Below are 17,730 nucleotides of genomic sequence, written 5' to 3'. Positions count from 1 at the left end.
AAACCTATGCCCCCTAGTAATTGACCCCTCTACCCTGGGGAAAAGCCTCTGACTATCCACTCTGTCTATGCCCCTCATAATTTTGTATACCTCTATCAGGTCTCCCCTCAAACCTCCTTCGTTCCAGTGAGAACAAACCGAGTTTATTCAACCGCTCCTCATAGCTAATGCCCTCCATACCAGGCAACATTCTGATAAATCTCTTCTGCACCCTCTCTAAAGCCTCCACATCCTTCTGGTAGTGTGGCAACCAGAATTGAACACTATTCTCCAAGTGTGGCCTAACTAAGGTTCTATACAGCTGCAACATGACTTGCCAATTCTTATACTCAATGCCCCGGCCAATGAAGGCAAGCATGCCGTATGCCTTCTTGACTACCTTCTCCACCTGTGTTGCCCCTTTCAATGACCTGTGGACCTGTACTCCTAGATCTCTTTGACTTTCAATACTCTTGAGGGTTCTACCATTCACTATATATTCCCTACCTGCATTAGACCTTCCAAAATGCATTACCTCACATTTGTTCGGATTAAACTCCATCTGCCATCTCTCCGCCCAAGTCTCCAAACAATCTAAATCCTGCTGTATCCTCCGACAGTCCTCATCGCTATCCGCAATTCCACCAACCTTTGTGTCGTCTGCAAACTTACTAATCAGACCAGTTACATTTTCCTCCAAATCATTTATATATACTACAAAGAGCAAAGGTCCCAGCACTGATCCCTGTGGAACACCACTGGTCACAGCCCTCCAATTAGAAAAGCATCCTTCCATTGCTACTCTCTGCCTTCTATGACCTAGCCAGTTCTGTATCCACCTTGCCAGCTCACCCCTGAACCCCTTTGTACCAGTCTACCATGAGGGACCTTGTCAAAGGCCTTACTGAAGTCCGTATAGACAACATCCACTGCCCTACCTGCATCAATCATCTTAGTGACCTCCTCGAAAAACTCTATCAAGTTAGTGAGACACGACCTTCCCTTCACACAACTGTGCTGCCTCTCACTAATACGTCCATTTGCTTCCAAATGGGAGTAGATCCTGTCTCGAAGAATTCTCTCCAGTAATTTCCCTACCACTGAAGTAAGGCTCACCGGCCTGTAGTTCCCGGGATTATCCTTGCTACCCTTCTTAAACAGAGGAACAACATTGGCTATTCTCCAGTCCTCCGGGACATCCCCTGAAGACAGTGAGGATCCAAAGATTTCTGTCAAGGCCTCAGCAATTTGGATGGATACTATTAGCTTGGAGGGACTCAAAGCCCCCGAAGTTGGAGACCTGGCTGTCGGACATGGCTAGCTTTCTCTGGAGAAAATCAAGTTCGCCTTGAGAGGGTCACTGTTAGGGTTCGCCCGGAGATGGCAACCGTTCGTCGACTTCTTTGCTGAAAATTAATCGTCAGCAGAAGGGGAAGGGGGGGGGTTAGTTTAGCTTCGAGTAGGGGGTTAATAAAGGTGGGACTTGTAAGGGAGGGAGATAGCTTTTGCACTATGTTTATAGTTTCATGGACTTTGTTTATTGTGTTGTTATAATACCAAAAAATACCTCAATAAAATGTTTATTAAAAAAAAAATGCTTGGAATACATGCATCCCTCTAAAAGTCACTAGTCCCAAAATTGGTTAATGTGTCAATATTGATGAGACTTTTTGAGTATCTTTTTTTACTCCAACTCTTTCTTTTTTACCTCTACTGATTAAGTTACGGCTAAACATTCCTGATTTACAATTATCTTCGTTGATCCAGTCAGAAGAGGAGCTAGGCTGCGGCCGTGTTTACAAGACCCATTCATTATTCCCCTCTCTTCCCTCCCCCAGCCCTCTCAATGACTAGTGTTGGGGAGAGAGAGAGCGAGAACCACACAAGTGCATGTCATTGCTTGTTGTGCACGCGAGAGGTCTGTATATGTAGCTGTTTAGGCTTTGCAATCCACCTTGCCTCGATAATGGATCTTGAACTGAAAGCTTTTATCTTCCTACACGATAAAGCCTGCTTTTTCTTTTCGATATTTTAAAAAAGTAAGGACATTCTTTATCTCGTCACAGTAATCATGTCCTAAATCAAGTGGCTTTCCCTTTTCTTCCAGTATAAATCAACTGCAAAGTCTTTGTTATTCAACAGCGGTTTAGAAATATATAGCCTCGGGGCCGATGAAACATTTGCTTAAATGTTAGCTGTGGTGTCACCCAGTGCAAGTAAAGAGATAAACACCAATCAGACTTTCAAACGTACTAGACATTGGCTGGAATAACAAGGGTGCTGCTTAATCCATTGATTTTGATTTTTTTTGTTCTGTGGAGGGAGGGTGCCTCACCAGTCTGGTTTGATCCCTCTGGGGATCTTGTATTCTTGTGGGCTGTAAACTGTTTCTATGGGAACAGAAACTGAAGATGTGTACATTTTTATCTCTTCTATTTTTAAACTAATTCTGCAGTGTGTAATTAATCCAATCACTTTCCCTCTTTTCCAGACGAACAATTGCAGTGTTTCAGAGCTTCAGCTGAACGCTTTTAAATCCTCGTGTTCTCTGACCTCCTGTAATGGATTTCCTCTTTAAAAGGAATGCTGACTGCACGATGAAAGCCATTCACACAATTGAGAAACTGACTGACAACATCACCGAGCGGTGCTTCTTGCCTTGTGTGGAGAAGGCTGCCGGGCTGCTCGCTCACAGACAGTGCAAGAGTGCGAACTGCACTGAGCATGTCCCAGAGGAGGGGACCACATTATGCAAAAAGACTGCAACAGCAGATGGGAGAATCTCCGGCACTGAGCGAGTGTTTGTTTTCCCTGCATCTCTGGGAGGTGCCTCCACTGGCTTAGCTAACGGCTTGACAGCGGACACGACCCGGGAGCTTGAGCATGGCTTGAGGGGGAAGAGCTATTGGCTGTTCGGTAACATGGGGAACCAGGACGGGAAGCTGAAAAGGGCCGGAGGAGATGGGCAGGAGTGCGTGGAGGATGCTAGGCCCAAGGATGCTGATGGCACAAAGAAAGTATCGGGGGGCAAGAAATCACATTCCAAACACGGTAAGGGAAGCGACAGCAGGAAGAAAAAGTCGGAGTCGTCTCGATCGGTGTTCTCCATCAGGAAGAGAAAAACGCTATCGCGGGGTAAAAATGGCACCAGCGGGTCAAAAGATGATGTGTTGGAAAACCGGGCCCTGCAAACCGAAGAATTAGACAGCGTGCACTCTATTACAAAGACTCCCGATATAAGCATTTCGGCTGATGAAGGGGGCCTGTCGGACACAGAAGCTGAGCATTTAGACATCACCAATGACAGCCTCCCAGCTGGCTCGGAGCTGCAGGAAGGACAAAGGGGTAGTTCTGGGTCGGATACAGATATTTACAGCTTTCATTCAGCCGCAGAACATGAAGATTTGCTCTCTGATATTCAGCATGCCATTAAGCTGCAGCAGGGGTCAATTGGTCCTGCTGCTGACAGACTGCAAACACACAGGAAAACTGACAGTCTCCTCCTCCTAAAGGAGGAAAGTGCCGTCCTGACCGGGAGTGATCACAATGAAACTGTCCCTGCTGTGGCGCACATCTCTTCTCCAGGGGCCGGCAAGGCAGGAAACCTTGCCTCTCTCCAGCAGCGTGAGACGGGGGCTGAAACTGAGGAAACCAACAGCGCGTTAGCCAGTGAAAGTGCCGAGCACCTCCAGGCTGCTGCAACAGGGAGGCATGTTTCCATAGAAACCACTGCTGAGCACAGCCCAGAGGTGGGCTTTGGTCCCGAGTGCGGTTTGTCATTCACACACAATGGATTTGACTTTTCTCCAGTCCACTTCACTCCTGAGAAAGTCTGCCTCTGTGACGAAGCTGAGCAAAACCACTTTGAGGAGCAGGGTGCGGACTTCAGTGTGGACGGTGTGCTGGCCTGTGACCACTTCGCCTATGATTCTGATGCAACCGGCTCTGCACTTCCAAATGGTGCCCACCGCGTTAACGCACGCAAGTTGGAATCTCCTGCGAGTACGCTGCGATCGCGCAGGACTTTCCCTGTCGCAGCATCAGCTTTAGTCAGGCCGTATCCTCCGGTTAATGCCATCTTTGTTAGAACAACTACCAGGCAGCTGAGCTCTCCCAGTAACTCGCCCTCTGTCTCGCCATCACAGAGCCCGCTGTTTCAGCGGCGGCGATGTACAGCTGACCACAAGCGGCAATCCAAGCAGCGGAAATTCCCCTGTGGCAAGGGTTCACTCAGTCGCTCAGCTGATTGGACGGATGAAGTCAAACAGCCAAAAGGAAGCAGTATAAAGAAAGCGGGGTCCGTGGATACTTTGCACCAGTCGGAATCTCCAGAAATTCTCTCTCTGGGACCTATAAAAAGGCCTTCGCTATCTGCCAGCAGCTACCCCGAGATCTTCACTGGTAAGTGTATTCTTCTTTGGGCTGTAACTATTGCAAAGGTTTCACTGTCCTTCCAATTCTCCTGTACTCTGATGAAGACTGTCTCTAAACCAACATTGATTATACGCTAGAAAATCCACCACTCTGAAAGTGACGGTGGTAGATTGGGGTCTCCAAAATGGAAAGTTATAATAGATGCTGCCCGAGCCAGTGGTGCCCACATCTCATGAATTAATAGAAAATATTTTCTATCTGACTGGGTGAGAATCTGCAAAATTCTATTAAAGCATATTTCTCGTTCAACTGACGTTGAGACTGCACCATTCCTAATGTAATATCATGGTCAACATTGCAACTCTGCTCTCTCATTGGTGAGTGTAATAATCATTTGCAACTGGGCAGGAACATTACCAAGCAGGGAAGAGCGACATTAAGTATTTATACCCGATCAGAAATCATTAAATGGTTACAGCACAGAAGGCCATTTGGCCCATTGTGTCTGTGTTGGGACCTTGAGTAGTGCATCTAATGCCACTCCCCTGCTATCTCCCCATAAGCCTGCACATTCTTCCTTTTCCAGATAATGCAATTTCTTCATGAACGTCTCTATTTTAACCTGCTTTCCACCCCACTCTCAGGCAGTGTATTCCAGACCTTCTTCACTCCCCACATAAATGTTTCTCCCCATTAGTCAATGCTGCTTCTGATAGTTATCTAAGGTCACACCGGAGACCCCTATTTCTTCACCGCTCTCCCCAACCATACCTCACCATGCCAGCTTGGCATCTGACAAGATTTTCAACCAGAGTAAATAATCCGGTTCCACGCATTTGATATTTTTCAAGGCAGTGACTAGGTGTGTAGATGAGGGAAGTGCAGTTAATGTAGTCTGCATGAACTTTAATAATGTTTTTGACAAGGTCCTGTATGGGAGGCTGAATAAAGGATTTAAGAACCCATTGGATCCAAAACTGACAGTGGTAGGAGGCAGAGGGTAAAGGTTGAAAGTTGTTTTCTGGACATTAATATGGAAGTTATTTTTAAAAATATATATTTTATCACAAACGTGTATCAAAACGGGTTGCAGTGAATAAACACCCCGGGAAACATAGTTCCAAACAATCAACTATATAATCTGTATAGATTTTCTCTCTTTTTCACACCCCTCCCACGCGACGAACAGCTCCTCAAACACGGTCACAACCATCCCCCACATTTCCTCAAACCCCCCTGAAGAGCCCCTTAACTCGTACTTTATCTTCTCTAACCGCAGGAAGTCATGCAGGTCACCCAACCAAACCAAAGGGTCCGGGTCCACCTCCACCTCCTCCTCCTATCCTGGTTAAGACCCCCCTGCAGGACTGTTTTAGCACAGGGTTAAATAGCTGGCTTTTAAAGCAGACCAAGGCAGGCCAGCAGCACGGTTCAATTCCCATACCAGCCTCCCCGAACAGGTGCCGGAATGTGGTGACTAGGGGCTTTTCACAGTAACTTCATTTGAAGCCTACTTGTGACCAATAAGCGATTTTCATTTCATTTCAAGACTGCGAACACTCCCGCCCAGAATCTTCCCAATTTTTCACAACCCCAAAACATGTGTGCATGATTCGCTGGTCCCCGCTCACACCTCTCACACTCATCTGCTACCCCGTGAAAGAACCCACTCATTCTCGCCTGAATCGTGTGCACCCTGTGCACCACCTTAAACTGTATCACGCTCATCCTTGCACAAGAGGAGGTCCCGTTTACCCTATCCAGTGCCTCACTCCGTATTCCCCAATTGATCTCCCCTCCCAATTCCGCTTCCCATTTCTCCTTGATCTTCACCACCCGTTCACCTCCCTGCTCCCTCATCCACTTGTATATATCCCCAATTCTTCCCTCCCCTTCCACACCAGAAGCAGCAATCGCTCCAGCAGGGTGTATCCCGGCAACCTAGGGAACCCCCTCCAGACTTTTCGTGCAAAGTCCCTAACCTGCAGATACCTGAACTCACTACCCCTCGGCAGCTCTACCCTCTCCCTTAGCTCCTCCAGACTGGCGAACCCTTCCTCCAAATACAGATCCCTCACCTTGACCAGCCCCACTTCCCTCCACCTCTTGTATACACTATCCACCCCCCTGCGGCTCAAACCCATGATTCTTGCACAGCGACATTAGCACCGACATTCCACCCTAAAATGCCTCCTCAACTGATTCCATATCTTCACCGTGGACTGCACCACCGGGCACCTTGAATACCTACTCTGAGCCTTTGGCAATGCTGCTGTCACTATAGCCCTCAAACTAGACCCCTTACAATATTCCTTCTCCATCCTAATCCACTCTATCCCTCTTCCTTCCCACAACCACCGCACCTTGTCCACATTCACCACCCAATAATAGTGAAGCAAGTTCGGCAATGCCAGCCCCCCCCTTCTGCCTCTGCCTCTGTAGCAGGGTCCACCCCACACTCTGCACCTTCCCCACCCATATAAACTCAAATGATCGTGTCCACTTTCCGAAAAAAAGGCCTTTGGTATACAGATAGGGAGAACTTGAAAGACGAAGAAGAACCTCAGTTGAATATTCATTTTCACCACTTGGACCCTCCCTGCCAGCGTAAGTGCAGTGTATACCACCTTTTTAAGATCCTCCCTAGCCTGCTCCACCAGCTTCGTCAAGTTCCACTTATGGAGCCCCATCCATTCCCTCCCTACTGAATCCTCAAATACCTAAACCTATCCCTCGCTACTGTAAATGGCATCTCCCCCCCCCCCCCCCCCCCAATTAGCCTGCTGAGCCAGCTCATTCACCAGGAATGCCTATTGATATGGAAGTTATGGTCAGTAAGTTCGCAGATGACACGAAAAATGGTATGTGCCCATAGCGAGGAGGAAAGCCTTTGGTTACTGGATGATATAAACAGGTTGGTCAGATGGGGAGAACTGTGGCAAATAAAATTAGTTCTGAAAATGTGAGGTGATGTGTTTTGGGTGGACTAACGTGGCAAGGTAATACACAATGAACGGTTGGATGCTAGGAAGTACAGACGCCCAGAGGGTGGGTGCATGTCCATACAACCTCTGAAGGAGCAGGGCAGGTAGAGAAGATGGTCAAGAAGGCTTTTGGGACATTTCTCTTTATTAGCTGAGGGACAGAATATAAGAGTAGGGCGGTTACGATGGAGTTGTATTAAACACTCCGGGCTATAGCTAGTGTACCATGTACAGTTCTGGTCACCACACTATAGGAAGAATGTGATTGCACTAGAAAAGGTGCAGAGGAGATTCACCAGGATGTCGGCTGGGCAGGAGCATTTCAGCTCTGAAGAGTGGCTGTTAGGCTGGGGTTGTTTTCCTTGGAGCAGAAAGGCTGAAGAGGGACCTGATTGAGGTGCTCAAAATTAGAGGGAGATAGATGGGAAGAAACATTTCCCTTTTCGTAGAGGGATCAATGACCAGGGTTCATAGGTTTAAGGTAAAGGGTAGGAGACTTGAGGAAAAATATTTTCACCCGGAGAATGCTGGGAATTGGAACTTACTGCCTGAAAGGGTAGTAGAGGCAGGAATCCTCATCATTTAAGGAGCATCTAATATGAACACTTTAAATGCAATAACATACAAGGCTACGGACCAAATGCTGGAAAATGAGATTAGAATAGATAGGTGCTTGATGACCGGCATAGATATGAAGGGCCTCTTTTTTTTTATTCTGTGCTGTAAATCTCGATGACATTATGACTATCTGGAGTGCTGCTGGCTGGCAGCTCTTGAGGGGCTGAATTCCTGATCCAGAAGGCTGCAGCAATTGCATCTCCAATCCAGTGGCTGTGAAGCCACCATGCTCCCCGAATTCACAAGCATGAGTGATTGATTTGATTAACTAACTTTCACTTTTCACCTAAGTCTGAGACGTGGGACTAACTTTTACTTTTCACCTAAGTCTGGGAAATGGGATTTCTGTTCAAATTTACGCCAATTTTTTAAACTTATGGCTCGGGAGCAGAAACGTTGACTCCACAAAATGGCATTTTGTATTGAACTATATTGCAAACCAAAAAATTGGCGCTATTCGCTCTTATAGGCCATATGTGATCTGCTTGGAAAATTCCGAAGTATTGGCCATTTTTCATTTTTGAATTTTAGAGTACCCAATTCATTTTCCAATTAAGGGTCAATTTAACATGGCCAATCCACCTACCCTGCACATTTCAGGTTGTGGGGGTGCAACCCATGCAACCACAGGGAGAATTTGCAAACTCCACACGGACAGTGACCCTGAGCCAGGATCGAACCTGGGACCTCGGCCGTGAGGCAGCAGGTTAACCACTGCGCCACCCTGCTGCCTTAGTTTGACCATTTTAAGGATGTTTGAAGTGCACTAAAGTGCCTCACTATATTGGAGTGCAATGATTTGCAATCAGTAAGGCGGTCTTCACAGAAAATTGGATTAAGTTACAGAATGCAGTTCCAAAGACATCTGTAAAGAAACCAAGTAAAATTTAACTTGCTCGCCCTTTTCGTGGGAACTGAATGAGAATGACATTGTGTTTGGGAATAAAAGTATTAAGATTAGAAGTTTTACTTCTTCACTAGATTTTTCTGAAGAATTATAAAGTGATAAATATTGATGGAGAAAATTTGGGTCAGGGTACAAGGACTTGGTTTCTGAGGAAAAGGTTCCATGGCAGTGCGATAAGCAGGATTATAGTTTCACACCTCAGCCAATGGATGCTCTTTTGTCAATGTGGCTGGCACTTTGCATTCTACTGAAGTGTCAGCATAGATTCTGAAGGGTTTGGAACACAGTTTTCTAAAGCTGACATGAGGTTATCACGGTGACAGATGGTAGGTATTAAGTAATGATTAGTAACTTTGGTGCTCTGTAGGACCCAGAGGCAAAAGTAGGGTTATAATACAGGATGGAGCATGACTCTGTGGCCAACAAACCTTGGGTCCAATATTGGGATGGGTGAAATCTGGTTTGTGCAGTATTATGAACCAGTGACTCCTCTTCCAACCCATAGTAGTTGGTCCATAGGGAACCATAGAACCCCTACAGTGCAGAAGATGGCCATTTGGCCCATCGGATCTGCACCGGCCCTTAAAAAGAGCATCCTACCTAGGCCCACTACCCAACTCTATCCCCAGTAACCTGGACACTTGAGGGGTAATTTAGCATGGCCAGTCTGCACATCTTTGGACTGTGGGAGGAAACCGGAGCACCCAGAGGAAATCTATGTGGCTAGAATGTGCAAACTCCACACAGTCCCCCAAGGTCAAAATTAAACCAGAGTCCCTGGCGCTGTGAGGCAGTAGTGCTAACCACTGTACCACCATGTCACCCAATTGTCCACCAGCACCTTCAATGCTGCCATCATCTCCTTCCTCATCACCTCCATGTGCTTTGCAAACTGTTTTTCCAGTTCCGCAGCCATCACCTTGGTCATCTTTTCTGCCATGAACAGTGCGGCCCCACCCAGCGACCCAGTCTCCACCATCCTTCCAGTTGCTGAGCTGACCCTTGCACTCAGCGGCAAACCTTCATTCGCCCCCTTCTTCACGCAGCTTTCCTTTGGGTTTTGGACATCCTTCTTCCTTATGTCTTCCTGCACTTATTTAACCAAAAATTGCCCCTGGGACCGGGCATTAAATTCTAAAAAATCAAGCCTCGCGCAGGAGCCACCCAATGTGCGACCTCCTCCTACATGCTGCCACCGGAAGTCTGGTCAGGCACTTCGTTTCTGCATTCCCAGCTAAATGTTATGGGGAAATGTCTCATTTCTCAAATGATCTCTTGCTTTTGATATGCTTCCCACTGTAGCTGCTCCACCCCATAGAAATTTCCAAAGTTTGCGAGGCTCTGCTTTTCCTTCCTGGTTGTGGAGGTGGAGCCACCACTGAAATATACTTGACCATCGGCCTCCACAAAGACAGGATGTGTGCTGGTTCTGGTCGGTGTTCGGATCTGGATTGGATACAGTAGATCAAAAAAGACGATGCGTAATAAAAGCATTAAATGCTGGTAATACTAAGCAAGTCAGGCAGCATCTGTTGATTGAAACAGTTTTTTAAGAAATATTTATATTGAAGGCATTTTTCACATGCAAAAATACAAAAGACAGACCTCTGCAACAAGTTAACATTTCTGTTCGAGAATAACCTTTTGTCAGAACGGATTAACAATTGGAATGTAGTCTGCTTTGAGCAAGTGGTGGAGGAAGAATAAAGGCAAAGTCTGATCAGGTGGAGGAAAGAGATTCAATGACAAAAGATTTTGATACTGGGTCGAACACCAGGTATGCCCAGATGAGGGGTAAATCACTGCACAGCAACTGTTTGAAAGCAAAATGAAGGAATAAAGGAAAAAAAATCAACCGGCAACCAAGAAACTAAATGGGGAACAGGGCTCATGTCTGAAATTGTTGAACTCTGGCTATGTTGCAGCTTTCGAGACTCAATTGAAAGATGAGGTGTTCCTCCAGTTTGTATCGAATTGGATCATCTTTGGGACATTGAGCAGGACAGAAGGTCAGAGAGGGAGCAAAAGGCAAATTACCAGGAAGCTCAGGGTCATGCTAGTGCACTGAATGGAAGTACTCCACAAAGTGATCAGCCAATCTGTGTTTGGCCTCCCCGTTGGTAGAGGAGACCGAATCGTGAGCAGCGAATACCGAAATTGAAAACCGTGCAAGTAACTCGCTGTTTCACTTGAAAGGAGAGTTGTGCCCTTGGACATTGAGAAGGTAAAGGGTGTTGCAGTTCCTGTGCTTACATGTCAAAGTGTCATTGGAGGTGATTGAAGAATGGACCAGGAAATCACGGAGGAAATGATCCCTTTAGAATGCTGAAAAGGGGAGGGCAGGGGAGGTTGTGAGCTGGTGAAAATGATGAGCCATTGAATACAGAGACTGGTGTGGTAGAATGTGAGGACCAGCTTCTGGGAAGGAGGAGAGGTGAGAGCAGAAGTGTGTGAAATGAATCCAAGATGGTGGAGTGCCGATCACCCACACCGGGATGAATCCACAGTTCAGGGAAAAGGAAGACTTATTGGGAGCTCGTATACGAGGTTGCATCATCTCTACAGATGCAATTGAGAAACTGTGACAATTGGAAAAGAGTTCTTACTGAAGTGGGGTGTGTGAGAAAGGGTAGTTAAAGTAGTTGTGGGAGTCCGTGGGTTTTTGGTTAAAAATTAGTTGATATCCTAGTCCTAGGAATGGGGGAAAGGAAGGCAATGAGAAGGGAAGAGTCAGATGGGCCAGATGAAGGAAGGCAAGTACTGGTAACCGGCCAATGAAATCTTCTAGTTCGTGGCAGAGGCAGGAAGTGGCACTGATACATTATCAATGCATTGGAAAAAGTGATGAAGGAGGGGGCCTTAACAGGACTGGAATAATTAATGTTCCATGCATTCCACAAAAAGGCAGGCATAGCTCTGATCCATGAGGGTGCCCATAAAAAGGGAGTGGAGTTGGTGGCAAAATTATTCAATGTGCGAATCGAGTTCAGCTCGGTGGAGGAGGGTGATGGTGGATGGGAACTGAAGGGGTTGGATCTCTGTTCAAGAAAGAAGTGGAGGGCTCATACTGCCCTGTTGGAATGGAGATGTAGTGGGATCGGTCCATCGTGAAGAGGTGGTTAGGGCCTGGAAACTGGGAACTGTTGAAGTGACGAGACACTGCAGTGTATGGGGTGGCAATGGGCAAGGGGAGAAGGACTGGACAAGGGACAAAAAATATAAAAGTCGAGATGGGAAAAAATAAGTTCAGTGGGACAAGAAAACGATAGGTTGACCAAGGCTGTCCAGTTTATGGATTTGGGAAGGAGGCATTTTCCCTCTTAGTTCTGACGAAGTGCCAAATGGACTTGAAGCATTAACTCTGCTTTCAGTCCTGACCGATGTGGCTGAGTTTTTTCAGCATTCTCTGTTCTTGTTTCTGATAGAAGCAGGCTGTTTGGGATTGGTGGACTATGACGTTGGAAGCTGTGGGGGGGGGAAGATTTCCAGAGGAGATGAGGTTTGTGACTGTTCTGGACAAAATGGCATGATGTGCAATTGTGGGATCATTGATCCCAGAGCAGCGAGAAGTAAGTGTGGGAGAGTTGACATTCAGCTTTTGATAGGTAGAAATTGGTACATTAGACGCTCAGTGTATGCAAACTGTAAAGGTTTCGAAGTTTTAAAAAAAAAAATTTTTCAAACGAGTTTCATTATAACTAACACAACAGCAACACAGAAAATTCCAACCCCATATTATTCCTGAAGTGCACCTCCCCAATATCCACTCACACCATAAAGAAAACAAAACCTTAAACTAAAAAGACAACCCCTCTCCTCTGCCCCCCCCCCCTTGCCATCAACAGCTGACCGTAACTAGTTCACAGCATTGATAAGTATATAAAAATAAGAAGATTAGTGAAGACCAACGTAAGTCCCTTGCAGCCCAAAACAGGAGAATTGATGATGGGGAATGAGGAAATTGCAGAACCATCAACTCATTTTAGTTCTTTCTGGAGGAAGACCTAAATAACTTCCCAGAAATGTTAAGAAATCAAGGGTCCAGTGTGAAGGAAGAATTGAAGGAAATTGGTATTACTAGCAAAATAGTACTGGAGAAAGTAATGAGTGAAAGATGATAAATCCTCAGGATCTTATCATCTACATGCCAGGGTACCAAAGGAAGTGGCCATGGAAATGGTGGATGCATTGGTTGTCATCTTCCAGAATTCTGTAGATTCTGGAACAGTCCCAGCAAATTGGAGGGTGGCAAATGCAAGCCCACTATTTTAAAAGAGGAATGTGGGTGAAAATGGAGAATTGTCTCCGTGTCTGCATGGGTTTCACCCCCACAACCCCAAAAGATGGGCAGGGTAGGTGAATTGGTCACATTAAATTACCCCTTAATTGGGGGGGGGGGGGGGGAAGAATTGGATACTGCTCAATTTATATTCAAAAATATGGAATTACAGAATTGTCAAAGTAGGGAAAATGATAGTCTATTATAAAGGACACAATAAGAGGGCACTTGGAAAATATCAACTGGATTAGACAAAGCCAACTTGGATTTATGAAATGGAAGTCATGTTTGACAAATGTACTTCAGTTATTTGAGGATATATTAGCAGAATGAAAAGGGTGAACCAGTGGATATTTGTATTTGGATTTTCAGAAAGCATTTGATAAAGTCCAACATAAGAGGTTAGTGTGCAAAAAAAGCCCATCTGCTTGGGGGTAATATATTGGCATGGATTGAGAATTGATTAGGAGACCAGGAACAGAGTACAAGTAAATGGATATTTTTTTGAAGTGGCAGGCAGTGACTAGTGGAGTCCCACAGGGATCAGTGATTGGGCCCTAGCTATTCAAAATATACATGAAATTCCAAGCTTGTTGACGATACAAAATGAGTTAAGGAGAATGTTAATTTCAAGGTGAGGTAGACTAGTTGAGTGAGTGGACAAATACACGGCAGATGCAGTATAATGTGGATTAATATGAAGTTATGCACTTTGGGTGGAGAAACATTATTATTGAAATGTTGATGTGCAAAAGGGATCTGGGTGTCCCAGTGCACCAATCGCTAAAAGCAAGCAAGCATGCAGGTGCAGCAAGCAGCTAGGAAGGTAAATGGTATGTTGGCCTTCATTGCAAGACGTCTTGAGTAAGGATTAAAGAGATCTTGCTGCAGCTGTACAGGGCTCTGGTACAGCCACATCTGGAGTATTGTGTCCAATTTTATTCTCCGTATCTAAGAAAGGATATATTTGCGATACAGAAATTGCAGCAATGGTTCACCAGACTGATTTCTGTGATGGCAGGATTGTTGTACGAGGAAGAATTTTAGACGAAGCCTGTATTCACTGGAATTAGAAGAATGAGAAGGAATTTAATTGAAACATAAAATTCTGACAGGGCTGGACAGACTGGATGCAAGGATGTTGTTTCCTCGGGCTGGGAGGCCTACAACAAAGGGTCACAGTCTCAGGATATGGAAAGAGCCATTTAGAACAGCGGGGAGAAACCTCTTCACTTGAATGGTGAACCTGTGGAATTCTGGACCAGTTAACGCTGTGGAGGCCAAGTCGGTGAATATATTTAAGAAGGAAATAGACGCGAAAGGTATCAAGGGATTTGGTGAGAGTGGGGACGTGTGATGTTGAGATAGAAGATCAGCCAAGATATTGAATGGCGGAGCAGACTCTGAAGATTCGAATGGCTGCTTCCTGCTCCTATTCTCTACAACAACGGCACCACCCCTTATCTACAGGTTTCGCAACGTTCAGGTTGCCTCTGGCAGAGCCTAAAGTGCTACCAATTCAGATGGAGATGGGTTAGAGTGAGTGAGACTAGCAGAGAAATTGAGAAGTGCATGATGTGTTCACCTTTTGTAGTGTTTGCTCTGTCCAGCTGTAGTGTTTGCTCTGTCCAGCAGTGAGATGGGAGGACTTTTTCTTGCAATTAGATGGAAACTTGAACATTGGTTCAGTTCTCTACTGTTTATGAAGCTGATGTCTGTTGAGGACAATGGGCTGACTGATTTTTCAGGGTTGTTGGGTCTTTTATTTTGCTTTGACATTCTCAAGTTCATAGCCTGAGACATAGCTGACGCTTCTGGCAGGCTGGAAGGTGGTGGAGTTGCGTGCAGCATAATGCCACATGCAAAATTATATTTTGTGCTTCAATCCATATCTGTGGGAGGGGAGTCCTATGAACGAGCAGAACAGGAAGAAAGCTGTCCCTTTGTTTGAAACCAGGGGATGCAGAAATTTGTGCATATTTGAGGGAGAAAAACCTTTTGCCCACATTATCTGATTCTTTGCCCTAAAGACAGTTTATTGAAACTGGGAATTGTGTGTTTTCAGTTGCAGCACTGGAGAGATCGCTCACCTGGGTTGATTATAGAATCCAGCCTGGAAGCCAGATGTTTGGCAATGTTTCCCTACAGCTGAACGTTAGCATGAGAACTGTACATTGCAACGGCTTTGTTGTCATTGACTTTGTGAATGAGTGACTATGACAGAAATCCAGTCCATTTTAGATTTCTGGTACTTGCAAAGAAAACCTTCATGACTTGGCTTTCATGCGCAAGGGAAGATTTAAAAAATACTGTTCAAAGTATGGAATTTAATGTGTAAAATCACAGGAAAAGAGTGTGAAACTCTCATTATAAATGATTTGAAAGTTAAATAAGCCATCAGCACTGAAGGAATTAAAAGTGAAATTTCTATGATCTATGCAGATGAGCTCCCCAAAACATTAAAATGCAGGGAATTATGGTTCAAGGAGAAGAATGACGTAGCATCCCTGATGGCTTATGTTTATCCAGTGAGTATGGGGTAATATGCATGAGGAAAGTTTCCTGACTCCATCTCTGGTTAGCCAGTTGGAGCATTAACATTACAGTGCTTTTGGATTGGACAGCAACATTTGCTATGGTCTCTATGATGGGGATGGTTGGTGGCTGGTGTTGATGCAGAAGGGGGTCATTCGGCCCGTCGAGTCTGCACTGACTCGCTGAAAGAGGATTCTACCCAATCCCACTCCCCTGCGTTGTCCCCGTAAAGTTGCACATGTTTCCCTTTGAATACCTTAGTAGAATCTGCCTCCACGACCCTATCTGGACGTTCATTCCAGACTCCCACCACTCTTGGATGGTAAATGTTTTCCTCATACCACTTTTACTCCTTTTGTCCATTTATTTGGAATATGTGCCCTCTAGTTATTGATACTCTCTTGAGAGAGGGAACAGTTTCTCACTATTTAATCTGTCTCTACCCCTCTGAATATCGATCCAAGTCTCTTCTCGGCCTCCTTTTCTCCAAGCCAAACCATCTCCAATCTATCTTCATAGCTGCAGTTGTTCATCCCTGGAATCATTCTTGTGAATCTCCTCTGTACTCTCGCCAATGCCATCACATCCATCCTCCAGTTAGGTGTCCAGTACTGATGCAGTACTCCAGATGAGGCCTAACTCATGTCTTGTATAAGTTCAACACGACCTTCTTACTCTTGTACTCATTGTCCTAATTATTAAAACCTAGGATACCTGAAGCATTGTTAACATGCCCTGTCACCTTCAATCGCTTCTGTACATACACACTTGGGTCCCTTTGTTCCTGCACCTCCTTAAGAGTTTCTCCCTTTCTTTTGTGCTGTCTCTGCATATTCTACCAGCCAAAATGAATTCCCTCATACACTTCTCTGCATAAAGTTTAATCTGCCACTTCTCTGCCCAATCCCAGTCTATGTCCTTTAGAAGTTCAAGACTATCCTCATCAAGGTTGAGAAATTTCCAATCTTCGTATCATCTGCAAATTTTGATATTATGACATGCACACCACACACGGTCATTAAGTCATTTATAAATACAGGTCCCAATGTTGACCCCTGGGGAACTCCACTTTGAGCCTTCCTCCAATCTGAAATACCATTTATCACGACTGTTTCCTGTCGATCAACCAATTTCTTATTCAAGTGCCTACTTTCCCTTTTACTCCATGAGCTAGAGTTTTGCTCGTAAGTCTGTTATGTGGCACTGTATCAAATGCCTTTTGAAAATCCATATACACTACATCGACAGCATTGCCCTTCTCAACCTTTTCTGTTGACAGCTCAACAAAAAACTCCCAAATTGTTGAACATGATTTTCCCTGTAAGAATCTACCCGGTTTTCCTGAGCATGACTATTGATTTTGGCCCGAACTTTAGTTTCCATAAGATTTCCCACCACTGAAATCACCTGACCTGTTCTGCAGTTGCTGGCCTTATCCTTGTACACTTTTTGAAAAAGGGCTTAAAATTTGCAGACGTGGGGCAAAATCTTCTGGTCCCATGGAGGTGCTCAGTTTCCTAAAATACTGACACTGATGGGCGTGCTGGTTTCGCAATCCTGTTTCTGGTGCCAGCCATTTTAGGGGAGGCAGTTCATGCGCAATCGGACAGCCCACCCATATGAGACCGACAATGACTTTGGTTCAATGGCAGCCTTGAGGTCAGTTAATGGACTGGGATTTTCCAATCCTCCAGTTTTCTGATGTGATAGGTGTAGGGAGGGGAGGGAGCAGCATACTGCCTGGTACCGGGCATCTAATGCCTAACCAAGGTTCCAATGTTCCCATTTTCTTTTTCTTTATTCATCCACAGAATGTGGGCTTTGTTGGCTAGGCCAGCATTCATTGTCCATCCCTAATTGCACTCGAGAAGGCTTGAAACACTGCAGTCCATGTGGTGTAGGTACATCCCGTTCCAGCCTCCCCGAACGGGCGCCGGAATGTGGCGACTGGGGGCTTTTCACAGTAACTTAATTGAAGCCTACTTGTGACAAGTTATTATTATTATCCGCAACATTGTTAGATAGGGAGTTCCAGGATTTTGACCCAGTGAGTG

At 45.4% G+C, this 17,730-nt stretch overlaps 1 protein-coding gene across 1 annotated transcript in view; it reads left to right on the top strand.

Annotated features, from left to right (window-relative positions):
* The first annotated feature begins 2,458 nt into the window (after window positions 1–2,458).
* Window positions 2,459–17,730, top strand: part of LOC140426604 (formin-2-like) — a 594,930-nt gene continuing 579,658 nt past the window's right edge. Inside the window, exon 1 of the mRNA XM_072511575.1 lies at window positions 2,459–4,380. Coding sequence (XP_072367676.1) covers window positions 2,541–4,380 — 1,840 coding nt within the window. The 5' untranslated portion in view covers window positions 2,459–2,540. The remainder of the gene's footprint in view (window positions 4,381–17,730) is intronic.

This window comes from Scyliorhinus torazame, chromosome 1 (assembly GCF_047496885.1).
Source record: "Scyliorhinus torazame isolate Kashiwa2021f chromosome 1, sScyTor2.1, whole genome shotgun sequence".
Classification (NCBI taxonomy): domain Eukaryota; kingdom Metazoa; phylum Chordata; class Chondrichthyes; order Carcharhiniformes; family Scyliorhinidae; genus Scyliorhinus; species Scyliorhinus torazame.
The sequence above is the reverse complement of the archived record's forward strand: the minus strand, read 5'-3'. Positions and strand labels throughout refer to the sequence as shown.